This window comes from Microtus ochrogaster, unplaced genomic scaffold (assembly GCF_000317375.1).
Source record: "Microtus ochrogaster isolate Prairie Vole_2 unplaced genomic scaffold, MicOch1.0 UNK18, whole genome shotgun sequence".
NCBI classification, from domain to species: domain Eukaryota; kingdom Metazoa; phylum Chordata; class Mammalia; order Rodentia; family Cricetidae; genus Microtus; species Microtus ochrogaster.
In genome coordinates, this window is record NW_004949116.1 from 5,736,739 (window position 1) to 5,747,641 (window position 10,903).

General features: G+C 51.2%; 1 protein-coding gene across 1 annotated transcript; it reads right to left on the reverse strand.

The window, feature by feature from the left end:
* Nucleotides 1-5,825: 5,825 nt before the first annotated feature.
* Nucleotides 5,826-10,022, reverse strand: Atp6v0e2 (ATPase H+ transporting V0 subunit e2). Its single transcript, XM_005367479.3, has 4 exons — nt 9,816-10,022; nt 8,249-8,296; nt 7,547-7,673; nt 5,826-7,110 (listed from the first exon to the last, which is right to left on the reverse strand). Exons 1-3 carry the CDS (start codon nt 9,917-9,919, stop codon nt 7,580-7,582), a joined length of 246 nt encoding a protein of 81 aa, XP_005367536.1. The 5' UTR covers nt 9,920-10,022; the 3' UTR covers nt 5,826-7,110; nt 7,547-7,579.
* Nucleotides 10,023-10,903: the final 881 nt, after the last annotated feature.

A 10,903-nucleotide genomic window follows, 5' to 3' on the forward strand; every position in this document is an offset into this window, starting at 1 on the left:
TGAAACTGTTTAGATGCTTTCTTCTTCTTCTTCTTCTTCTTCTTCTTCTTCTTCTTCTTCTTCTTCTTCTTCTTCTTCTTCTTCTTCTTCTTCTTCTTCTTGTTTTTTTTTTGTTTTGTTTTTTTCGAGACAGGGTTTCACTGTAGCTTTGAAACCTGTCCTGGAACTAGCTTTTGTAGACCAGGCTGGCCTCAAACTCACAGAAATCCACCTACCTCTGCCTCCTGAGTGCTGGGATTGAAAGTGTGCACTACCACTGCCCGGCTAGATGCTTTCTTTTATGTGAGTGGCCTTGGTAATGGTGTCTCTTCACAGCAACAGAACAGTGACTAAGACAATGTCCATGTAGCTAAACAACAGGAGAGGGTTCCCCTTACAGTTCATGACCTAAGTAGCATGGGCTTTAAGCCAGGTTTACAGGACTAGGCATGAATTCCCTCCTAAGGAACAGGCCTCACATCCAATCAGAAAGCAGCTTTGGTTACCTCCATAACCGTTGTGCCATTATTTAACCAGTTGTCACACTCTGCAGGAGTTTCTTTTTTACCATATTTGTTTATTTGTAAATGGAGTAACAGCCCATTAATATCCTACCAGCTGGTCATGGCCACTCAGACCTCTGACTGGACGTTATCTTACAGCCCTGATAGACTATGCTCCCTGGCCAAACTGGGTATTTATTAAGCTTCAGAGAGAGGTCCCTACCTTATTTGCATGTGGTGGAGGAGACAGCTCCATTGGTTGCCACATGCATAGTCATGTGGACTCCCTTTTAGTTATATAATCATAGCTACCATCTGTCCAGTCAGCTCCTCTAAGGCCCAGAAGACTTGCTAGCTGGTACTGATGCTGAACCACCCATCCTGAAATCAAAGTAGTTATAAGAAGCAAAAAAACCCAAAGTCAAACTCAAGAAATGAGACCCCTTCCAGTGAAGATCACTGGAGTTTGGAGCTCTAAATCTTTGTCCAACCAGGAACCTCCAAAGCAACCTGGACAAATGCCCAAGCCTCTGTGGTGGAGACTGCTCCCTCACACCAGATGGTACAGCAAGAGACACCAAGAGGCCTCAGGCATGTCTTCTGGGAGTGGCAGGGATGTCCTGATTTGTTGGCCAGCAGCTTGGCCTACAGACACCTGCATCCCCTCCTCCTTAGTGACTGCTTGTGGAAGCCACAGTCCTGTGTGCCTGCACTGCTGGCACTACAGGTGTGTGACACTTAGCACACCTATAAATTGTAATCAATGATTCAACTTAATCTCCATAGCTTCTGGATTTTCCCTGCTCTGACCTTCCCTTAGATACTTCTAAATTACATGACAATATTTTTAAAATTCTCTCATTTCCTTTTAGTACATCTATAGGTTCATTTAATCCTTAAATCTCATGATTGACTGGTGCTGATCTGACTCTGGGGTTCAGATATTGCTGATAGTGTCACCCTGCTTTTCCTTGTGGACTTGATTTGCTAGTTCACGTGTTCTCTAGTTTCTATTATTTCTGAACTCTCATTTTTCCCCATTGTACTAATCTATTGAGTTCTTGGACTGTCATACAAGCCTTGAAAAGTATAAATTTATCATACTTTTTTTGCCTTTTGTGTTTTGAAACAGAGTCTCAAAGTATTTTGGCCCTCACCACAACTGACTCAGGAGTACCGTATCCTATAAGTCACTGCCCCTTTGTAAATATCTCTGTTCCAGGGACATTCTGTGGGCCTCTGTGCTGGCCACTACTGGTTTGCCTCCCCCTGGGGGTGAGGGTGGGGGTCCTCTTTGAAAAGAACTATGAAAGTTGCCTTGACACAGAATGACCAACCTGCGCCCAGAAACAGGAGCAACCTTAGCAAGACTCCCCACCCCCATCCCTGAAGCCGAAGGCCACTCCTTTGGAATGTCCTGTGCTCAGGCCTGGGAGGTCCTGGTTCTCTCTGTTTCCCTCCTCCCCTCAGGCAGAGTGCTGGACAGGGAGCTCTCAGACTCAGGTAGCTCTGAGGAAGGCTAGATTCTGGACCTGGAGCGTGCTTTTCTGCACAAACCATTTTTTCATCTAGGGCAGAAGCAAAGTGCTCAAAGTCCCTGTGAACAAGCCCTAATCCTATTCTGTGTCTCTGACACTCCCTGCCACCCCAGCACTTACTAAAAACAGCTCAGAGCAGCCCGACCCTCCTCTGTTTTCAGGATGTCCCTGTGTGCTTCTCCAGCGAGCCAGGACTGTCATTGCGAGGACCTGAATACCACTCAGCTGTAAAGCCCTCATCAGGGAGGTGTGACCTCTCGACCTAACTCTTCATCATTGGAGCACCTGCAACACAGCCTCATTTCATCACACTGACCATTTGTGTGCGTGGAGCTGGGCATAAAATCCAGGTTTGTGCGCACTTGGCAAACATTCTGCCACGGAAGGCATCCCCAGACCTTGTTCTGTGAGACAGGATCTCAGTGTGTAGTCCAGACTGGCTGTCTCTGTCCTCCTGACTCTGTCTCCCGATTGCTGGGATTATCCACATGTATGACTACACCTGGCTTAACCAACTTCTTATAATCCTGAATTTCCCTTATCTTAATTTAACTTGAGGCCCTGATCACACCCCTCTTGACTCCCTTATTCTATTTCTCTGAAATGTTCTGTCCCACTGCAAAGGTCTGATCAGAGTTCAGAGTCTTCTCTAGGGAAGTTGTCAAATGAATACATGTTCTAGCTTTAATGTCCAGTTTTGTATATCTTTTTAGATTATATGTGTGCGTGTGTGCCATAGTGCGGATCGGAGGACAACTCACAGGACTTGGTCCTCCTTGCATTGTATAGGTTCTGGGAATCAAATTCATCAGACTTGACAGCAAGCACCATCACCCATTAAACCATCTCACAAGCCAGGTTTTGCGTGGCTTTGATGAAGACCCACTAGCCCTGCACATTCCCACCTTGAGCACGGAGGGAGAGCCCTGATAGAACATAGTTCATGGCAAAGGGGTAGGAGACCTAATCTTACCGGAGGGTGAGGAGACAGGTACTCTCCATCGTCCCCTCTCGTTGCCCTACTATGTTAGAGTCTATGGCTAATATGGGGCCTGGATTCCCTCTAGTGTGTAGCTATCTAGCTTAGACAAATTCTCTGCTTGAAGCCTCGTGGCTAGAGGGATCCCATGATAACCCGTCCTCTGAGGAAATGACTTTGAGAAGAAATGGCTTTCCATAGCCACTTGCTTTAAACAGGTCGCCCCGTGCCTGACCCTTGTGTTAAGCGCCTGAGTCCAGACCTTCATCTCCACAGCTCGCTGACCTCTGTGTGCACGGTGTGGGTGTGCTGTACACTGTGGGACCCATAGTAGCAACATCCTTTCTCATGGCTGTCCTCTCCCCATCTCCACAGCTCTAAACGAAACCAATGGCTGCACAGAAGAAAGAAAACTAGACAGGAAAATGCCACAGGCTCGAGGAGCTGCCAGGCCCAAGCAGGCGAAAGGTTGCCCAGGGAGCATCTCCACCCTCCAGAAACAGAGGCTGCTGCCAGGGAGCTCAGCGACTCCCAGTCACTGACACATCATCTATAGAGGTGCCATAAACCAGCACCAAGGCGCTCAGAGTGCAGGCAACAACCCAGAGGAGGAAGTTGCTGTTCGCAGGGGAGCCCTCCCTTGTCCCCACCCCAGGCCAGAGAGGATCTCAGGCACCCAGACCTGAAGCCCTGGCAACAGGAATGCGGCAGGCTAGGCCTGGCTGGGTCCCAGTAGTAGGAGCTGAAGGAATGGCCCCTACACCCAGTGCTCGTGTTTACCCAGAGGTTCTTTCCTTCCGTATCTCCCCATTTTATTGCTCTACCCCCTGCCCCAGGAGGCTACAGGCCCTTCCCTGCCAGTTGTCTCTGGGGTTTCTGACCTCACCTACCCACCCACTCTCAGCCCCTAGCAGCTTGACATTGCCTACAAGCGAAGCTCCTAGCTGGCTTTGATTTCTTGGCGTGGAGGGCAATGGGGACATGTGATACCCTGAGCCATTCTCTTCCCTTCAGCCCTCTTCCTCTGGATTCTTTGGCACCCCAGTCCCTTGGTTCCCCTCTTGTCTCTGGACACTCCAAGCACTCACCCACCCGCTAGGCTCTTGGAGTTCTGTTGGGGAGGAGTGTTTCTTACTCTGACTACTCCCAGCCCTGGCCACTGGGAACATCTTTCTCCTGACCCTTTCAGCTCAAATACTATCCCAGCTCAACAATAAACAAAGGAAAACCCCAGCACGACAAGTCCCTCCCACTGCTGATCCTGCCCTGCAGTTAGCACTGAACTGTCCCAGGTGGCTGTCCTGGCATACTCCCTCACCCCCTGGTTTCCGTGCAGCACAGGTATGCCGGGGCTGGGGGGTCCTGATGATGGCTGCCTTTGCCTGAGGTTCTTCCTCAGGGTCACCACTTCTGCCTGGTCTCTACCACTGGGTTTCTTGTTCACCGTAAATCCTGCACAGAGAAGTTTAGAGATCAAGTCCAGGTCACATGCTTGTGACCTTTCTTAAACCCTTTCTGATTCCTCATGATGCCTGGTTAATTGTCAATTTGACAAGATTTAAAATTAGCCGAGGAGATGTGTCCCTAGACCTGTCTGTGAAGCTATGGATACCGAGAATTAACTGAAGGGAGAGACTGTCTTCAAAATGGGTGGCTGCTTCCAACTGGCTATCAAGTAAAAGCAGTGTCCCCTGGCTGTCTGTCCTTCTTCTTGAATGTGGGTCTACAGCTGCCGCCGCCATCTGACCTCTGTTTCTTTGGCCTGAACATCACTGGCTCTCCAGGCCTCCAGCACTAGGTTGGGACTGCTTAGGCATGCAGCTTTGTGGACTGAGCAGCGATGGCCTCTCTGTCATTCCAACATGTGGACAGCCTTTGTGACTACCCAGCCCACTGTGTAAGGCAGTCTAAGAAACCCCTTTACACATACACACACAGATCTTGTTCTCCAGGGACTACTGCTGAGCTTACTCTCCTTTACACACACACACACACACACACACACACACACACACACACACACACACACACAGATCTTGTTCTTTAGAACCCAGACAAGCTTACTCCTCATTGTCCTTAGAATTGGTCCAAGCCGGGTGGTGGTGGCACACTCCCTTAATCCCAGCACTCAGGAGGCAGAGGCAGGCGGATCTCAGTGAGTTTGAGGCTAGCCTGCTTTACAAAGTCAGTTCTAGGACAACTAGAGCACAGAGAAACCTGTCTCAAGCAAACAAACAAACAAACCAAAAAGAATCAGCCCAAACCCCTCTGCTGGCTCCAGGACCCCAAAGGTGAGTTTACCGGTTATTATTAATATTCCCAGTTCTTCCCCCTCCCCCGACCTCCACAGAAAAGACTTTAGCCCCCCCTTAAGCTACAGGCTCTGTCCTTGGAGTACCTGATTCTGTCTGCTGCCCTCCTCACCCCAGGCCGGCAGTCCAACAAACAGTCCCCAAGCTCAGATACTCAGGAAAAGGGAAAGTTCTGCTCAGCCATGGAGCCTGCTTTATGCACAGACACTGTGCTCTCTGTTTTCAGGGGGCAAAAGTCAGTGGTTGAAGTGCCACTGGACTAAGCCTTGGTCTTTGTCCTACTGGGCAGATACTGGGCTAAGTGTAGGGCAATCAGTAGAACCAGCCTCTCCTCTAGATCTCAAAAACATGTGGGGTCCTCTGCATCTAAGTCCCAGAAGTGCTGTCCCTTTTCCTTTCCCCAGAGCCACCAGTAAACAAACAGAAAACATCTGAACAGAGGGGACAGAAAGAGACAAACATAAAGTACATGGCAGCTGGCAAAGCGAGCAGAGGCCAGAATTTGGCTACTAAGTCACAGTCTTGTATCACCACTGTTTATTAGACAGGAATCAGCTTTTCAACACACCTCATGCTTACCAGGCCCCACCCCACAGGAAGGCTTCGGGGGCTAAGGTAGGAAGGGAGAAGTTGCAACCAGCAGGCCCAGTGCCCAGGAATCCGAGCTATAGAGTATTCTACTGCAACTCCCAAAATGACTCCTACAAGGGGAGGAAGCCCAGATAAATAGTCAATAAATAATCAAGGCTGCTTTTTCTTCCCCCTGGGAACTCAGACAGCCACTGGCTGGGAACCAGGGACAGTGCAGGGCTCTGTCCTAGCTCTGGGAACTCAGGCAAGAATGTAAAATCCAAAGTCACCCTCTCAGAGGGGTGAGGGCATGGGCTGGAGGAGTCCCCTGGGTGCCCCCCCCCGTGGTCTGTATCCTCTGTCTTCCACTGTGCCTGGCACAGAGCCAATGAGCTTGGGAACAGAGGGTCTCAGAAGCCAGGGAGGCACAGCCAATAGTAGCCCACAAACATTACCTTCTTGTCTGTCCCCCAATCCTAACTCCAGATCATCCCAATGCTCCTGGGACCAGCACTGGGCTCTGCTCCACCACAACCCAATCAAGTGTAGCCTCCTGGAATGGCTGCACCCCAACTGAGCGGTTCTGGGGAGTGGGTGAGCTTATCTACAGAGGGAGAGGAAAGTGACTAGAACATTCCAAAGACACCACCTCCCTCCCATGCAGAGTACTTCACTGCTACAAAAGACTATATTTTCTATCTTGACCCAAAGTGCAGGATGGGGATTTGGTGTGACTATTTCTTTAAGATATCAACACCTCCATGTTGTCACATCTAGAAGTGTTTGAAACCTAAAGAATAACCCACACCAGAGCTGGAGAAGGCCTGTGATGCCAATCCCGTATTTCACAAAGTACAAAGGTTCGAGTATCCTGGGCCACAAGTCTCTTCTCCACAAAGGCATATGTCCTTTCTGGGACTGGGTTGAGTCCTGGCTTCTGCTCTCAGGGTGAAAAGAGACCCCCAGCAAGTCCAGATTCTCAGCCAGGATCTGCTTGGAAGAGAGAGCAAACTGCCAAGTGTGGGGATTTAAGCACAGGTTGGCCCAGCTGAGCCAAGGCTTTCCCAAATGGAGCCCCCCAATGGCTGGGAAGTTGAAACCAGGCTGGTTCTGGGGTGTGGATCCCACAGCGCTGTCAGGAAGAGCACAGAAAGGTGGAGTGATGGGCGGGGGCAGTGGGAATGCAGGGTCTCCAGGGTATCAAGGCTGGGCCATCCACAGCAGCACACCTGAAAAGCATATCACATTAAGGATCACCACCATCATCCCTTCATCTGCCCCTCCGGCTGGAAATCTCCCTCAAGCCAACTCCTTTCCGTACCTGAACCAGTTCACCCTCACCTCCCTCTGTCCACGCTGGTTTCTTATTACCCATGGCCAGCCTCACCTGACCAACTTACAGATGGGTCTCATCCACACCCCTGTCCCTACCTGTGGTCTGGCAGTCCACAGCTGAGGCTGTATGTTTGCACCTCAGGAAGAAGCTTACTGAGGACAGGGACCGGGAACCCCAGCCTCCATCCCTCTTAGAGGCTAGCATAGTCTTTCATTTCCCTTGCTAAACAAACTAGTTCCTGAGTCCAGAGGAAGCCCCTGTGATGGTCCTGATCCCCTTCCTTCCCACGCAGGCCCCTCAGTTCACCCTCAAGTGAGTCCCCTCAGTACCTGGGGCCAGAAGCCGGCTGGTCATTCTCATGGTCACTCCCACAGGAAGCGCACGTACCAGATGGTCTCATTCTTCAGCTGTGGCCCAAACAGGGGGTTTAGCTGGGCCAAGATGGCGATGAGCCAGCTGCCAAGGATAGCAGAGTGAGGGGACTGGGCACAGATGGGACCCATCTCACATACCAAGGGGAACTTGACTCCTCTCTTTCAAAGAGCATGCAGCTAATCCAACAGGTGGCAGGGCCTGTGTCCTGGCTGGCACGGGGAATTGGGCTTAGGATTTGTGGGTTTCGATGTGAGATGATTTAATTTTCTGTAAGTATGTAAGGTCCCTGAGCTGGTCCCCAGGTGAGGGTTCCTTGGGGGGCTTTGGGAGCCACCCTAGCATTGCCACACACCTCTGCTGCCCCCTAGTGGCTATACATTGGCTCTAGTTCAATCACCTAGGCATTCCTTAGTATGATGCCCTTATTTCTACGTCGCTTGCCGAGTCTAGAGTGGAGCACAAAAGCTGTGTTTGAACAACCTGTCTGGAGGATTCTGGTGCCCACACAGGAGCAGACACTACTGAGCTGGCCCAACTCATGTATCTCACAGCTCAGCTGGGGCAACACAAAGCCCATGCAACTGTCACCTGGGAGGCAGAGCCAGACAGCACTAGTGGTCACCACAGCCCCCGGCTCTTTGGGAAGACATACTCACAAGAGGTAACAGCAGACAGCAGTGGCTACCAGCATGGTGATGATCACCCTGTAACAGCAGAAAGGAAAAGGCAGCCTTGGTACACAGGGCTAGAGAAAGAGCGCCCCGTGACAGCCTTCCTGGGGCTGAGATCCGTTCTGAGTAAGAATTACAAGATGAAGCATGAGACCATCAAAGGTCATCTACATCCAAGGTATGTTGTAAATCTCTCCCTTCCCCTCTCTTCTCTGTCAGCAAACATGTCCCCATCTCAATGCTGAAGAAGGCTTTGCTCAAGCTCCTTTTGTGGCAACCCACCATAGACTGGCCTCAGAATTCATCCAGCAACGTCAAAGAAAAGGACAGATCAGAAGATAGGGCAAGCAGCAAGGAGGCTGGGCTAGACTATTATAAAGAAAACAGTGTTTTGTACCCACTCAGAGAAGACCAACGATAGAGGCTTCCAACACAGCTGGAGACAGATGTGCTGAACAAGAAGGAGTTCACCAAGACTTTCGGAAGAGACACTGGTGTGCCTAGAGTAAAGTCGTACAACCCAGTTTAAATCTTTTTTAAGATGTATTTTTATTTTTACTTACATATGTGTGTATCAGTATGTGGCTATGTGAACATGTATGCTGGTGCCCCAAAGGCCAGAGAGGGCCTCAGAGCTCCTGGAGCTGTAGTTCAGACAGTTGTGAGTCTCCTAATGTGGGTGCCAAACTTTGGTCCTCTGGAAGAGGAGGGTCTCTGCTGAGCCATCTCTCCAGCCGCCTTCAGATGTGCAGGAATAAAGACAACACCCATCTATGCCTAATCCAGGGCAGAGCCCAAGGACTTCAAGGTGGCTGAAGAGGTTAGTGCCCGATCCTTCCTTTAGCATCAGGAGACAGCTCCGACCACTCCTGGCTGTGCACTGGGCAGTCAGTGCTGCGACAAAGGACCAGGGGCCAAAATGTGAGGGTGGACTGAGGAGGGACTGGTAAACGGTGCAGAAATCTGATAGGAGCCTTCCAAAAATGAAGGGAGCTGAAATCATTCAGTATACACAATGTGCCCAGAGGGCAACCCTCACAACAGCCTTGCAAAGCAGGTATTGCCACCGTCCCCATCTTCCTCAGTGAGGAAACTGAGACTTGGTATTTGCCCAGCGTCACAGAGCTGACAAGGATGGCGCATTAGTGCCCATAGGTGGCTTAACCTACTGCGCTGGTGTGTGTGTGTGTGTGTGTGTGTGTGTGTGTGTGTGTGTGTGTGTGTGTGTGTGTGGTGTGTCTGCATGTAGATGTGTGTGTGGTGTGTGTGTGTGTGTGTGTGTGTGTGTGTGTGTGTGTGTGTGTGTGTGTGTGTGGTGTGTTTGATCACATTCAAACTCCCCCTGACTTCTGAGTCTACCCTTTTTCCAGGTCCTCCGGCCTGTTTCCTGGCTGCCTCGGTCCAGATACAGATCTGGAAGAGGTGATGGAGAGGTGTTCCAGTGTGGTCATGAGCTGCAGGGTAGAAAGCGGGAGCCCCAGGGTAAAGAGGCGAGCCTAGTCAGGGCACAGGGAGGGTCCGCAGGGAATCGAGGCCTGCTCGTCTTTCTTACCCGCGGTTGGGTCCTTTAGGCACGAACCAGGGCCCAGCGATGCCGATGAGGCCCCAGAACGTGGTGAAGATGATGACTGGCAGGGCAAAGGAGTGTGCTGTCATGGCTGGGTGCGCGATGCTCTGGTGGGATGGTGGGTCGAGCGGCGGACTCTCCTAGCAGGTGTACGTCCTGGAAGAGGGCTGTGAGCATGCGCAACGGGATCCCAGTGGCGCAGGCTCTGGACCAAGCGAATCTGCGCTCGCGCTCTCTAAACGGGCCTGCACACCAGCTGTCACTCAGGGCCAAAGGCGGGGCTTCCGAGGAGTCCTTCCCTTGATTGGCTGAGTAGGATTTGCCCTGTCGCAGGTGGTTCCAGGATTGGGTTTGCATTTTTCCTTTTTTATTCCCACCAGGACGTAGAGAGTCACGCGTTGTGCTCTGGCAGCCCGGGTGTCTGGGGACAAGGGGACTGGGTAGGAGGAGACCCGTATCGCATCGGAGGACTGCGCAGGGATCATAGGGGCTTCTACTAGGGGAGTTCAGGTAGCTAAGAGTCCGCAGACTTGGCCCCCCATCTTTCACCTAATACCACATTGCCTTCAGTCGCAAGCTCACGGGAAACATCTAGCAGCTCAAAACTCAATAGTTTCTTCAGCAGAACTGGAAAGATCCTCCTTGGGCTTTTTGGTCCCATATCTTCCATATCTCCCCTCTTTTGTGGAGAGCAATGGGATCTTTTGGTCTCCACCCTCTGTAGAGATCCTTTCTATAGAGAACAGTGACTCCTGGAGACAACTTTGGCAGTCGGTTCTGCCGTTTGCAGCTGACCAGGACTGCAAACATTCCGGGAAGCCAGTGGTTGCATAGCATGGGAAATGTCTGCCCCCCACCCCCACACACATACACACATGCGCACACACAGTGTATGCAGACGACAAGTGTCTGTCCTTGAACTTGCTTCTGCCAGTGCCGTGCTCCTAGTTCTCCAGAGCAGGGGCAGGTCACGTGCATCTCCCCTAGTTCTCCAGAGCAGGGGCTGGTCACGTCCACCTCCCCTAGTTCTCCAGAGCAGGGGCTGGTCACGTCCACCTCCCCTAGTTCTCCAG

Bases quoted from the DNA above. Each gene is read 5' to 3' on its own strand.
- Atp6v0e2 (XM_005367479.3), bottom strand. From the start codon at position 9,919: ATGACAGCACACTCCTTTGCCCTGCCAGTCATCATCTTCACCACGTTC. The intron at 8,297-9,815 runs GTAAGAAAGACG...CTGCTGTTACAG, and splicing joins CCTAAAGGACCCAACCGCGG to GGTGATCATCACCATGCTGG. The intron at 7,674-8,248 runs GTGAGTATGTCT...TATCCTTGGCAG, and splicing joins GCTGTCTGCTGTTACCTCTT to CTGGCTCATCGCCATCTTGG.